At 49.8% G+C, this 15029-nt stretch overlaps 1 protein-coding gene across 7 annotated transcripts in view; it reads right to left on the bottom strand.

Moving 5' to 3' along the window:
* Txnrd2 (thioredoxin reductase 2) overlaps window positions 1-15020 on the bottom strand; it is a 46700-nt gene extending 31680 nt beyond the window's left edge. Inside the window, exons 1-9 of one of the 7 annotated variants that reach the window (XM_060370033.1) lie at window positions 14892-15000; window positions 12662-12822; window positions 11466-11534; window positions 8405-8461; window positions 7608-7752; window positions 7037-7111; window positions 5287-5365; window positions 4520-4582; window positions 2969-3039 (exon numbers count right to left, since the gene is read on the bottom strand). In XM_060370033.1, the coding sequence (XP_060226016.1) occupies window positions 2969-3039; window positions 4520-4582; window positions 5287-5365; window positions 7037-7111; window positions 7608-7693 (374 nt within the window). In that variant the 5' untranslated portion in view covers window positions 7694-7752; window positions 8405-8461; window positions 11466-11534; window positions 12662-12822; window positions 14892-15000. Of the gene's footprint in view, window positions 1-2968; window positions 3040-4519; window positions 4583-5286; window positions 5366-7036; window positions 7112-7607; window positions 7753-8404; window positions 8462-11465; window positions 11535-12661; window positions 12823-14575; window positions 14750-14891 lie in introns of those variants that run through there. The other 6 variants (XM_021645217.2, XM_060370032.1, XM_021645214.2 and 3 more) reach the window with 6 other exon arrangements.
* Between the last annotated feature and the right edge of the window lie 9 nt (window positions 15021-15029).

Here is a 15029-nt window from a genome sequence, read left to right as displayed (position 1 = left end):
ATTACGGAAAGGCAGGAGAGTAAGTGCCAACGTGAAGGAAACAGAGTAAAGCAGGCTTAGCGACAATGGCCAGCAGTTTGCAGACAGGCGGCAGGGCCACAGGCAGCCAGCAGGCACTGCAGCAGTCCAATCCCACAGCCAAGGCCCATCAGGCCCAAAACATAAAAGAACATCCAGCCAGAGGTGACTAAAAACTAAACGGAACCAAAAACCATGCTGGAGGTGGGACAGGCCCTTCTGAACATGTAATAAATCTAAAAGCCATTAAGAGCAAAGAGAGATTTAGGTTACATCTAAAGGGGAAAGAAACCATTTGTACATCTCTAAGTTACAAAGAATCCTTATGTTGTGCAACACAGGGCCATCCTGATATTTGAACCAGCTGGAAGATAAAGAAGAGATGAGGGGAGGGGGACCCAGCCAGAAACAAGGCCAAGGACCACAAGTGTGATCCACACAGAAACACTCTGAATTTCAGAGGAGGCCAGGAAATATATGAGAAGGTGACCCATGGGACTAGCATGTGCTCAACCTAGCAGACAGACAGGGGCTGGGCTGGAGCTCAGTAGGAGACTGCCTGTTTCCGGGTGCAAAGCCCCAGGGCAAGTCCAGAACTCCCCATACCTAGAAATTATTATGGCATAAAAGGCAATGATGGTTGCTGACATAAAAATTAAAACTCTGGGTGGGAATGCCGCTCAGTGGTAGAGCATTTTGCTAGGATGTGTAAGGGTCTGGGTTTGATCTCCAGAACTGCAAAAGATATTTAAAAAACACACAAACAAACAACAACAACAAAAAAGAAAAAATTGAAGGGTTGGGGATTTAGCTCAGTGGTAGAGTGCTTGCTTAGCAAGCGCAAGGCCCTGGGTTTGGTCCTCAGCTCTAAAAAAAAAAAAAAGAAAGAAAGAAAACAGAAACAGTAAGAATTTGACAGATAGGGGTAGTGGCACTATACACTTGACAAGCTGAGGCAGGAGAATTACAAGTTTGAGGTCCCCCAGAACTGTATAGTGAATTCCAAACCAGCTGGACTCCACAGAGAGGCTGTCAAAGAACAAACCCCTAACTAAATGCATTACTATTTTTAAAAATCAGAAGACATAAGGCAGGACTGGAGAGATGGGTCAGTGGCTTGCAGCACTTGTTGCTCTCGCAGAGGGCTCAGGTTGGATTCCCAGCACCCACAGGGGGGCTTACAGACACCCATAACTCCAGTTCCAGGGGATCGACTGCCTTCTTCTAACCTCCATGAGACCAGGCATGTATGTGGACTACATACACAAAAGCAGACAAGACACTCGCACACATGACTTAGAAATTTCTTTACAACAGGCAAACCACATTGGGAGTCATCATGAGTCAGTACAAATTCAGCCTTGGTGTGAGAGAGGGACCACAGGAGCAACAACGCAAACTCAGCATCACTGTGAGGAGGGCTGCAGGCAACAGTTACAGTCACACACGGGATGGGAGGATGGGCATTCCATTCCGTCTTATGGAAAAAAAAAAAAAAGCTGTCAATGCCCATGTTTTGGGATGAGAGGGAAGCAGGCAGCAGAACATGAGGGACAGGGTATAGTCAGCCTGTCAGCAAAGGCCTCAGCTGTTGTGCTTCTGGGAAGTACTATCTTACAGGTGTACATACATTGTCTAAGATCCCTGTTCCACAAATGTGAGGGTGAAGCAACCCTGGACCCTGTGTGCCACCAGCGGGAACACCACCACTGGGAAAACCACCAGCGGGAACACAGTATTGCGCTACTGAAGGCAGTCTGAGAAGCAAAGTTCCCTTCCAGTCCAACAATTCCACTGTCAGGTACATGCCCAGGAGAGTGGAAAGCAGAACTTGGCGAGACCTTCCTGTACTGCCTTCACAGCCACGCACTTCACACTGCCCATCCACAGCTGAGCAGACAAACTAAACGTGAGCTGCTGGGGCTTTAGGAGGCAGCCGTGAAAAAGAAGGAAGGCTCAACCACACAGCTCCACAAGAAAAGTCACACACTGCCAAGCCTGACGACCCAAGTTCTAGCCTCGGAACCTGCACGGTAGAAGCAGAGAAACAATTTTCAAAGGTTGTCCTCTGACTTGGACACACACAAATAAAGCAATAAAAGCCCAGTGGCTTACATACTGAGCTCCAGGACAGCCAGGACTACACAGAGACCCTCTCTTAACAACAACAAAAAAATGAACATGAAACTGGGAATATAGCTTCCAAGATATAGAGTGCTTGTCCGGCTTAGTGAGGCCCTAGGATCAGTATTAAGTACCATGGGTATAAGGGGTGGTGTCTTTCATTTGCTCCAACACATAGAAATTGAGGGTTTGCACTCACTGAAATAATTTCAGTGCATACATGCATGTTATGTTCTCACACCTGTATACACACTTCAACATGCACACCATATACACTTGCATATATACACATATTTATATGCATACACATGTGTATGTGGGCACACTTGAGCGCACAAACACTCGAGTGCCTGCTGGACACTGGGGTACTGTTTTCCACTAGTATTTGCTTGAGAAGGTACAAGGCAATAGTTATCAACCAAGCCTCTACTGCCCTCTGGTGGCCACTCTAGTTCTTGCAAGAAAAAAGCCTGCACCCCCATGGCTGGAGCTGTGGGCAGGCTGGTGCATTTAGCACTTGTGCCTTGCACACGCTGCTGTTCTTACCTCCACACCTGGCCATAGCAGGTGTGCACAAAGCAGAGAGGAGAGGAGATGATCAAGTGGGACCCAGTGGTGATCTGCTATACCAGGGGCCCAGGGGACACTGCTGAAGGCCACGGCCCTGGATCATGAACAGTTGACTCTCTGTGACAGGAACACGGGGTACCCAGTACCCTGCATAGGGGTCTACAAAGGGCTGCCTTTCCCTCTTTTAAAGAATGAGCTTGTGGCTCCAGCAGGAGCAGAAAGCAGATACACCAGCACAACAAACCCCAGGCCTTACGTTTTCCCAGGGGACTCCTTCAGCCAGAAGATGTCGTCGCTTGTGATTCCATACTCCAGGGCTCCTTTGACCTACGTGGGAAGAGAGGACTCATGGGACAAGACTGCCATTGGCATGTCCCTGTCTGAAAAAGCAACCCCCATTCTGCACAACAACTCAGTCCCATGAGGAGAGTGCTTCCTTGTCTTATGTCCATGTCCTGGGGTTGTGGCTCTCCGGGGATGGGAGGTGACTGTGCACACTGCGGCTGGAAGCCCTGGGCTCTTGCCCAAGCATGCAGCCCTGCCCAGGAAGGCAGGAGTGGCAGCTCCAACCTCTTGATGCAGAGTGCAGTGTGGACTGAAGGCTCTCACAGGCATGCACAGATTTCATGGTTCCTGGCTTTAAAGGAAATCTCTACAGTCCTTAGCTGACACTAAGCTCGTTAAGAAGGTTCCAGTGGCCACACATGACAAAAAAAGAAATGCTTCACGAAAGCAGCTCAGAGAAGTCACTGCAGCAATGACGAAATCCCCATTGGGAGTCACTATAAGTTACTTGAAATATTCTGTTTTCACAAAAAACAAACAAACAAAAACCTGAGCCATGTGAGGAAATCAGAAACTGGCTTCCAGGTACAGCTGCAGGGAGCAAATATGGTGTAGCCTCTTTGGAAAACAAGCCAGTGAACTTATGATCTAACTTCCACTCTTAATAGCCAAGAGAAGTTGAAACAAACTCCACAAAAAAAAAGAAACCTCTCACATGAATGCTCACAGCACATGATGATTCCTAATAGCCACACAGAGGAAGCAACAGAGATGTTCACTAATGGACAGGTGGATAAGCAAAAGGCAGTATTTGCATAACATGGAGTATTAGTCAGCCTGAAAAAAGGAGACTGTGATACATGTAATGATTAAACACTAAGCACATTATGCTGGTGAAATAAGCCACCAAAAAGCACCATGTATCACATGCATTTGTATGAAGCACCTGGAATCTGGAAACCAGGGAGCTGCAGCAAAGAAAAGAATCAGCGGGATTTTTGAAAAGGATCTAGAGATGGAGGGAATGCAAGCGGCACGCTGAGTGTACTGAAACCCATTGTGCCCAGGAACTGCTAGTGAGTTTTACTTCAAATTTCAAGAGGTGGGTGGGAGGAAGGAGGTGAAAAATAAGACTGAAGTCCTAGAGGCCCTGGCATTTTGAAGTTAAAGAGAAAAGCCATTGCCAATGGAGGCCTGGAAGGAGGAACACAGGGTTTGGTGTGATGCCACAAATGTCAGTCACAGCTAACTTGGGAGGCTGAGGTGGAGGGACATCAGAACTCAAGTGCTTAGAACCAGCCTGGACGGCACAGCTAACCACTAAGGGATGAGGGAGGACACTGGAGTGAAGGGTCATGGGCTGCAGGAGCCTGCAGTGTGGAGTGTCCTGAGGCACTGCTATGTGGGAAGCCTGAAGACCCATGTCAGCAGAGTAGACTCGGGGAGGCCTGGAAACTGGAAAGAAAAAGCACAGAGGAATGAGGGTAGAGGACCCAGGCAATGGATACAGCAAGCCACTCACCTGTGTGGGGTACCTCGGCCGCCCTCCTGTAGCGATGACTATGTGGTCGGCTGAAATCAGAGTCTGAGGATAAACAGAACCGTAGGTCAAACAGTGCCTGGTCAGCTGCCAAAGGACTCAACAGCCTACGGTGACCGGGGTTCCTGTGTCCCCTGCTGTACAGTGTGGATGCTCGGCCCAAATCTCACAATGTCCACTGGACAGAAGGGCCAGGCAGAAGGGCTGTCGGTGTTCCAGCTCCAAGCACTTTACAGTGTACAGGGCCTTTGCAGACACTATGCCTCCTCAGAGCCCCACAAACACTGCAGGGAGGGTGTGCCTCTCACCTCTGTCATCACCTCAAACTGTAGGACAGTCAGCTGTGGCTCCTGGGCTGCTTAACAAGGGGCGTGTGTAGCTGAAGACCGATCTAGCTCAGCCAAGGCCAGCCTTCTGCCACTGAGTTACACCCCAGCTCTGTTCAATCTGTGTGTTGTATGCATGTGTGTATGCATGCGTGCGTGTGTTTATGCATATGTATGTGCATGCATCTGTGTGTTGGGGAGACATGGTCCCACTATATAGCTCAGGGCTGTTCTGGGACTCAAGATCCTGCCTCTGCCTCCCTAGTGCAGGGACCTCAGGTGTGGCCACTGAACCCAGCTAGTGAATCACTTTGCAGAAGTGTGACCTCAAGGGGAGCTGTTAGCACCAGAACAACACCCAGGTCAAACAAACTGGGATCAGATGCCAGAGGAGCCATGAGAGACAGGCTGGTGGACACTTACCGCCTTCCCACCTTTGTCGACACCATGAACTGTGTGCTCATCGACAAAGCTGGCTTTGACGTTGAAGTACTTGACCTTCCTGCAACATAAGATAAGATTTTCTTTTCTATTTTACTTTTTGAGACGGAGTCTCATGTATTCTAGGCTAGCATCAAACCCATTATCTAAATTAGGGTTTCTAATGCTGTGGAAATACCATGACCAAAACCAACTCTGAGAGGGAAAGATTTCTTTTTCTTCTGCTTTCACGTCACCATTCATCAGTGAAGGAAGCCAGAGCAAAAACCTGGAGGCAAGAACCTGCAGCACTGACCACAGACAGGTGCTGATTACTGGCTCGCTCCTATGGTTTGCTCTTGCTCAGATTACTCTTTTTTTTTTTTTTTTGGTTTGTTTGTTTTAAATATTTATTTATTTATTTATTTATTTGTACATATGAGCCTCTGCATGTATGCCTGTGTGACAGAAGAGAGCATCAGATCCCATTATAGACGATTGGGAGCCACCATGTGGTTGCTGTGAATTGAACTCAGGACTTTTATAAGAGCAAACAGTGCTCTTCACTGCTGAGCTGTCTCTCCAGCCCTTTGTTTTTGTTTTTGGAGTCAGGGTTTCTCTGTATAGTCCTTGCTGTCTTACAACTCACTATGTAGACCAGGCTGACCTTGAACTCACAGACAAGCCTGCCTCTGTCTCCAGAGTCCTTGGATTAAAGGTATGTTGTTGCTTTCTTACAGGACCCTGGGCCACCAGCCCAGAAATGATACTCCCCACAATGGGCTGGGCCCTCCCCAACAATCACTAATTAAGAAAATGCCTTGGTGTCTTGCTTACATCCCAATCTTAGGGAGGCATTTTCTCAGGTGAGGTTCCCTTCTCTCAGCCTGTGTCTCTAGCTTGTGTCAAGTTGGCACAAAACTAACCAGTGCACTCACTATGTAGCCAAGGACACCCTGAACTCTTGATCTCCCTACCTCCACCCTCAGAGCCCATAAACCAGGATTACAGGTGTGTTCAGCCACAGCCGTCTCTGTTTAAGGTTCTTTAAACATTTCCTCTGAAGCCTCAGCCTCCAGAGCTAGTTAGAGAAGTAGGGCCACGCAGACTGCTAGGAGGTGGGCTTGGGGCTGGGCAGCACGCACACATGAAATAAATAAACACATGTAAAGCCTTTTTAATGAAAGAGAAAAAAGAAACACAGCCTCAGCCCAGGGCCAGCTGCCCTGGGACAAGTTAAGTGGGAACCTACACTAGAAAGCAAGAGCACCATGCCTGTCACCCTGGCTTCCCTGAGACATGGCAACCATGGATGTCAAGACGGGGACAGAGCCATGCTTGGCACATCCCGAGAGCCCCAAACTGTGACTGGCGGGGGAGGGACCCAGGCCTCCCCGAGGGAAGTTCCACGGGGAACTGAAGTGTCTACCGTATATGTGTCTTCTCTTAGGAGGGGCACAGTGTCCTACCTAATGGTGACCAGCCTGTCAGTGCTCATCAGCCCAGTCACATTTACAGCCTCAGGCCTGAGGCCCCTGCCTGTCTCACGTCCCTCTTTAGCTGTCATTTCGTCAGTTCCAGGCCTCTGGGGCATCCCCCCACACCCCATGCCACTGACCAATCTCTTTTCACTGCCAGGAGTTGCACTGCAGTGAACAGTTTCACAGGTACAAAATGAGTCCAAGGATGCCAGGAGGGTGGTCCTCCCAAGGCCACATCACATATGGTCACTAAGTCCTGGGAGTTCCAGTACCTGTCCTGAAGTTGGACGCGGTGACCCCAGTTCAAGGACTTCACGTGGTTTTGCACGGCTTCTGCCATTTTCTTCCTGTTGACATATACATACAAAACAAACAAACAAATAAAACACAAAATCCATAGCAGCAGAGCTGGCTGCCGACTTTGTCAGGCAGTGAGAGAAGGCTGTGTACCCCCAGGGATTTTAGGAAATAGAGATGTGGTTATTTTACTTTCCTTTATCTTTTTGGAGGCGGCAGGGCTTTTCTAAGTAGCCCAGGCTGGCCTCAAACTGTCTCAGCCTTCTGAGACTGGGCTGCAGGCATGCAACACCATTCCCAGTTGCAAATGGCTTAAAGGGACCCTGACCCTTGTCCTCCAGGGCTGGGCTGCCCATCTCTGTGGTCAGACCAGGGTTTGAGCTCTAGAATCCTGGGCTCTCTCTACCCAGGAAATTTAGCATGCTCCACCTCCAGTGACTTCCAGAAGTGTGTGGGGCAGCCCTCACCGCTGCCGGGCCAGGACTAGAGATGAGTGGCAAAGAGCAAATCTCCCCACTGAACGACACCCCAGCAAGGGTTCCTCACCAGCTGTGTTGGATGGGCTGGGCCACTTCCCAGCCATAGTACTGAGCATCTCTGATCATGCCCCCCAGCAGTGCAGCCTGATGCATTAGCTTCTTGGGTATACAACCCACATTGACACAAGTGCCACCAAGGCCCCACCTGGTACCTGGAATATCAGAAAAAAAAATAAATAAATAAAAAAACATGTGTGTGTTTGCATACCTGTGTGTACATGTGTGTATATTTGTATATAGGTGTGGGTATTCATGTGTGTGTGCCTCTACAGACATGTGTATGTGTGTTGCGGGGAATAGAGCCCAAGTCTTCACACATGCCAGGGAGGTCTTCTGCCACCTTGGCCCTGGTAGGAGCGGATTTGACTTCCCATGTAGGGAAGAGGCTTCCACTCCGCAGGCTCAGAATGCCTTCAGGGAGCTTCTATTTTGTGACTTGAACTATTTGTTCCTTATGTCTATACTGAGTCATTAAAATTTTTTGGAACATTTTATTTATTATTTGTCTGCAGTGCTCACAGTGGCCAGAAGAGGGTGTCAGATCCCTTGGGACTGGAGTTAGAGCTAGTTGTGAGCCACCAGGCATGTGCTGGGAATTGAACCTTAGTCCTCTGGAAGAGCAGCCAGTGCTCTTGACCACTGAGCCATCAACAAAGACATGTTTGTAGGCTGAGCACGACATTCTAGGGAGACTGTGCAGAAGGGAATGAATGACTTTAGTGTAAACTGAACATGAGCCACATCCCACGTCCCTAGTCCCTAGCCCTTTCCTCAGGACTCAATGAGTCTGTCCAGGCTGCCTACCTCGAGGAGAGGGCTCCACATAGTCAGCCACAGCCACCTTCCTTCCCAGCTGAGCAGCTGAAATGATAAGGACATCTGCAGGTGAGCACAGCAGGAAGCTGCCATGGAGCTTCCCAGGAGCCCATCAGGCCCAGGAGGCGGGGGGGTCCAGGCCAACACCTGAGCACAAAGGCTAGGTGGCCCTCCCCTTGCCCATGCAGCTGCGTGCGCAGCAGCTTTGCACCAGCCCTTCCCAGTATGCAGCCAGCTTGCTGCCTGAAGGCAGGAGCCTCCCAGCCTCTTTGCAGATTCCAACCATCACACGCCACACTGATGTGGTGCTAGGATGCCAGTCTCCTCCCAGAGTCCCTGCTCTGGGTTTAGGCTTGGGTGTTCAGGGTGAGCCAAGCCTAAACCCAGAGCACTCGATGTCAGCCTCACTAGCTACCTACACAGTGGTCATGACAGTCAAGCAACACGTGTCAGTCAGAGGTGGGAATGACGTTACCCAGTCATAAAGAGGGAAGTCTTGAGACACTGCATTACTGTGGAGGTGGGCTTTGAGGTCTCATATATGTATGCTCAAGCTACACCCAGTGTCCTTGCTGCCTGTTGATCAAGATGTAGAGCTCTCGGCTCCTCTATCACCATATCTGCCTGCACGCTGCCATGCTCCCCACCACGATGAAAATGAACTAAACCTCTGAAACTGTAAGAACCAGACCCAATTAAATGCTTTCCTTTATAAAAGCTGCTGTGGTCATGGTGTCTCTTCCAGGAAGTATTTCCCATGAATCACCAGTCAGAAAAGAATTATGGTCCAGAAAGTTCAAGGCTGCATCTCAAGCTGGCAGCCAAACTTGGTAATGTATAGTGCTGGTTTGGGACTGCAAGCTGTAGGACTGAAGGAGTTATGGGGCGAAGTTGAGGCTTGTCACCATGTGACAGGGTTAGAGTCTCACCAGGAGGCCACTGGTGAGGGGAGAGGGAAAACCCCCGAAAGAAATACACCATATGACTCAGTGGCTCCACACTGCCAAGAGAATTTCACGAATGTATCCAAAGCTGGGCATGAAGGCTCACATCTGTGATCCAAGCACTTGGGAAGTTGAGGCAGAAGAATCAGGAGTTCAAGGTCAGACTCAGCTATACAGTAAGTTCCAGACCATCCGGGACCACATTAAAACCTGTCTCACACAAAACAAAACAAGGGGAAAGGAAGCTGGGAAGAGTAATCCCAGCTGAACTGTATTCTCAGTGCTAAAAATTCCTAAGTCAGTCACAACCCTCAGTACCAAGGAATATGACTATATTTGGAGATAAAGCCACACAGCACACACGCACACACTCTCGAGTTCATAGCATCAGGGCTGACAACAATAAACATCTAAGAACAGAGAAGGAAAAGATGTCTCGGCAGCTGAGAGCACGTGTTGCTCTTGCAGAGGACCTGGTTTGGTTCCAGCACTCACACGGCAGCTCACAACAATCTGTAACTCCAATTCAGGGGAGCCAACACCCTCTTCTGGCCTATATGGACACAAGCACCAGGCACACAATGCACGCACGCACACACACACATATACACAAACACATATGCTGGCAAGACAATCACACACATTAAAAAGAAAGAGAGAGAAAAAGAAAAAAAGAAAGAAAGAAAGAAGGAAGGAAGGAAGGAAGGAAGGAAGGAAGGAAGGAAGGAAGGAAGGAAGGGTTGGGTGGTGGTGGTGCACGCCTTTAATCCCAGCACTCAGGAGGCAGAGGCAAGAAGATCCCTGTGAGTTCGAAGCCAGCTTGGTCTACAGAGAGAGTTCCAGGATTTAGGGAGAGAAAGGCAGGAAGAGAATTACCAAGGTCTGTAGAAGCTGGACATTGTAACAGCCTGAACTGTGCCTCCACCCCCACACAACCAAATCCATGCTAGAGTCTTAACCCTTAGCACCAAGGACTATGACTATATTTGGAGATAAAGTTAAAAGAGGTTATAGATTGGTCCCTTGGCCGACTGACTGATGTAAGGACAGATTAGGATACACATACACGGAAGTCCTCATGAAAACATGAGAGACACCACCTATAAGCCAAGGAAAGAAGCCAGGAACCAATCCTGCTGACACTTTGATCTTAGACTGCCAGCATCCAGAACCTCAGTCAAAGCCTGGCAGTGGTGGCACATGCCTTTAATCCTAGCACTGAGAAGGCAGAGGCAGGTGGATCTCTGAGTTCGAGGCCAGCCTGGGCTAAAGAGCAAGTTCCAGGACAGCCAGGGCTACACGGAGAAACCCTATCTCAAAAAAACAAACAAGAACAAAAAAGAGAACCTCAGTCAATACAAGGCTGTAGTCATGCAGCCCACACAGACTGGTGAGTGGCATCAGGGACACACTTATTGTTCTCACTGTGGTACAGAGTTCACAGATATACCCGCCCATCAGGCTTCTCGGTTGATTTTTATTGCTTTATTTATTTACTTTGAGACAGGATCTCACTATGTTATCCAGGCTGGTCTCAAGCTCCTAGACTCACGTGATCCTACTGCCTCAGCTTCCTGATATTCATGACAAGGCCCAGCCTCAAGTTATCCACTTTAAATATGTACTGGTTTAATGTCTGTCAATTAAAGTAAGAGTCCATCTCAGAAACAAATACATGGGGCTAGAGGACTAGCTCAGTGATTACGAGAGAAGACCTACTCTTATAGGACCTGATTTCAGTTCCTGGCATTCATGCCAGATGGCTCATAGCTAGGCTAACTCCAGTTCTAGGGGATCTGGTGCCCTCTTCTGAACCCTACAAGAACCTGCACTCACAATCATATATTCTAACACAGAAATGCACATATAGTTTAAAAACAATAAAAATAAATTTAGGACAAACAGATTGGGATGGTACTATGCCACTTTCAGGAGAGACCAGATTCAGGATCTATGTAAATTCCTGATTAAAGGAGGCATCTGTTCCTGGAGCTTTCTGCTCCTGGACACGATGACCCATACCCACCGTGCCACACTCTCCTAGAAGACCCAAATGCTTCAAAGCCCCAACACACCAGAAGCAACACAAAATACAAGCTACATACCTTCCTTGGCACAAGCTAGGCCACCGGATCCCCCACCAATCACCAAAAGATCAAAGCTCTGCTGCCCTGCTAAAGAAGAAAAGGATGTAAGAAGGTGCCAGACCCACACCCTGACTTGCTCTCGCTCCGTCAGTTCTGTGTGGTACAAAGTTTATCAGGATGGGAACCTTATCCTGGGGCCGTCAGGGGTCACCACACACTCTGTCTGCACAAGTCAGAAACCAGAGCATGGTGAAGCTGGCTGCCAGAGTGTGTGACCATCCTTGCAGAGAAACTCCCTAACTCCCAAAAGGAGTCTCAGAACCCAAGACTTCACTCAGCGTCCTGAGCCAGACAGAACAAAAACATTTTCATTCAGTCTACACGCCTTTTAGTGGTAAAGGTGAGTCTTCATTACAGCAACCAAGAACATACATGTAGTCCCTCCCACACAGAAAAGAGTCTCAGAGTGGTTCACATGTGTACCTGGAACATGTGTGTACCCACACCCATGAACACTCTAAACACATAAAGCAAATGTAAAAGTCATACTTTTAAATGGCCACACCTCTCTGTATCCACCATAAGGAGGCGAAGGTGAGGCTGCAGAGAAAACTCTGGGGTTCCCATATGCCTCAAGGTCACTGGCCTGCACCCCACTACAGGAACAGAGGAAGTTCAGAAGTGGCCCATTGTCTGCAGCCCCACAGTGGAATCCACTCCAGGTTCAAGTCCTAAAAAGGCCTGGACAGTTCCACATTATTTGACAGCTTTGATGTGATCCTAGAGAAGAAAGGAGATAAGCAGTGGTGGGAAGCTAGCTGCCACTCAGCCCTGGGGAAGACCCGCCTGACAGGCAGAGCCAATTTGTCTCCTGCCTTGCTTTTGGGTGCCGGAGGAAGGAGATCCCATATCTTTACCTGTAGGACTTGTACCTTCCATTGCTGACACCTGTGGGGCTTCTATTGGGCCATCCCTTTCTGAGGCCCTACACTGTGCCCTCTGCCTGTACTGCTATCAAGCAATTGGTAGGCCTGGTTATCGTGGGCCACCTGCTTTTCCCTGTGCACACCCAGGGCCTCCTCTGATAAACACTTGGAGGAATCCTCAGTGACCATTTACAGGGGTCATTGCAGGAAAGGATGGGAGAAGCCTACTGAAGGTGGGGATGCTGTTCTACAGAACAAAGCCTGGATAGCAGATATCACACAGCTCACCTAGGTGATGAGAGATTCCTGGAGGGAACCCTCACGTCCTGGCCTTTGCTCACTGTGGTTAGGCCACTCCTCCTGCCCACAGTCTCATCTCCAGAACCTGTCCCTGCTTCATTTCTGCCTCCTGACCAAGTGTTCTTCCACTTTTGGTTCCTTTGTATTGTCTGGAACAGGGGGAGCAGAAAACAGTAATCTAACAGACATGACAAGGACCAAGGGCACACTGCTCTGATAAAGCAAGGAAGTTCCCTAATGTGTACCCTTAGATGGGCTGGCCAAACCCAGAGGGGTCACCTTTGGGGGGGGGTGGGGAGGTCCCATTTTAGCTGTTCAGAGATGACAACAGTCTTGTTAGTCTAGCTTCCGTTTGGGTGATGCACCCACCCACCCCTATCCCAGCTGGAAAACATGGGTCGACTCCTGCTCCAAAAGGACAGACTGCCAGGCTGAACTGGAAGGGGCTCAAGAGTGGACTCCCCTGCCTGCAGGCCATCAAGCAACTGGTAGGGCTGGCCTATCATGGGCCACCACGTTCCCCTGTGCCATCCAGGTGAACGGCACCTCCCTAGGCCCCACAGGATCTTTACCCAAGCAAAGCTCTCAATTCCCTAGGGTGTGAGATGGGACCCTGAAGGCAGCAGTGCCTTCTGCCCAGAGGAAAACAAACCCCAAAGCCACAGGGTGCTTCTGAGCAGCTTGAAGGGCCTAGGCTTGTGAGCTCAGTGAGCCTGTCTACAGGCTTTTTCCTTCGGATTTCCTTTGTTTTTACTTTATGTGCATGAGTGTTTGCCTGCATGTATGTCTAAGCATCACGGGCATGCAGGGCCGGAGGCCAGGCGATGGCATTACTCCCCTCGGAATGGAGTCACCATATGGGTGCTGGGAACTGAACTTGGGTCCTCTGGAAGAGCAGTCAGTGCTGTGTGCGCCATGTCTTTTGCCCCTCCTTTACAGATATTTTATTGTCACTATGCTGGGTGATGGTGCCAATGGCACAGGTACATTGACTATTTTTGGTTTTGACCTCCACAAAAATCATTGTAAATGTCCCCACAGCACAGCAAGGAGACTCCAAAGAGACAGAGACCTGAGACATAGCAAATCTGCAGAAAGAGCAACCTTGGATCCCTAAGATCTGTGCCCTAGGTTCCCACCTCACACAGTAGTGACTGCTTCCTAGGACTCTCCCAGGCTAGTAGCTTCTGCCACTGAGTCACAAAACCTCTGCCGCGTATACATGCAGTCAGCCAGCCTGCCTTCCCCCAGCCATTGACTCTCCCATGCCACTGCCTCTGTGAAGACTCCTAGCCTGTCCTTGCTCCTGTCCCTCGACGCTGACATCCTGTGGGCGTAACTGAGTTCTGTCACCCACACCCAGAGGATAGGATTAAGGATGCTCACCATGCAGCTGCACAGTGGAGACCACTCACGACACCTATCATACCGCTGCACATGGGAAGCTGGAGGAACCTGGCCTGTTTCAGGTAGTGTGAACCATGCCGAGGCGCCCAGCTTCCCCCGGAGCCTTTGAAGCTGCTCACCCTCCTGATTTCATCACGAACTCTCCCTGGTGCAAACAAGTTGTTCCTTCTCCATCCCAAGGATATACACAGAGCCTGACAAACAGTGGGGCTTTGTCCCACAGGCTCTCTAGCGTCTTCTCATTTACTCCCTGCACGCGCTTGTAAAAAAAAATTACTTGCTAGGCAACACGAGCAAGCAGTTCATGGTCAGCTAGGGCTGCACTCCAGACAGACCATGACTCAAAAAACCAAAACAACAAACCATGACTGTAACTCCAAAAGGCAAAGATCGGTGACAACTAACTACGCAGTCTGAGGCCAGCTTGGGCTACGTGGGGGGTGGGATCAGGGGCAAAAACAAAAAACAAAAGATTGTAATAACAACAAAGAGTACCTGCAACTAGGGAGTTGTGTGCCAATGGGGTACCTGATGACCACCAGAGCCTTTGACATCATCCCAGTCAAAGCTACGATTACTGGGGACACAAACTCCAGGAGACCGTGCTGCAAGACCACCAGCATTGTAGCCGCGTGAGGAAGGCGCAACCCGAAAGACGGTCCCCTCCTACCCAGGACGCCGATCTTGTGCTACCCCGAATGCGCCTGCACAGCCACGCAGAGACACTTCAGCAGAGCCCCGCCACCGCGACCCCGTGTGGACGCTCACACAGACAGCGTCTCCGCGTGCACCGCCCGCGACCCCGCCCTACCTCCCGCTGCGTTCGCCGCGCCCCGTGTCCCGCGTGTCAAACACTCTATCCGTGACCGGAAGCGCGCGCCGGGTCCGCGCAGCGCCACAACCATCGCCGCCATGGTCCGGGGACCTCAGGCGCTCCGGGCTGCCCTAA

Source organism: Meriones unguiculatus, chromosome 17 (genome assembly GCF_030254825.1).
Source record: "Meriones unguiculatus strain TT.TT164.6M chromosome 17, Bangor_MerUng_6.1, whole genome shotgun sequence".
In the NCBI taxonomy this organism is placed as follows: Eukaryota; Metazoa; Chordata; class Mammalia; order Rodentia; family Muridae; genus Meriones; species Meriones unguiculatus.
This window is presented reverse-complemented; position numbering and strand designations above follow the sequence as displayed.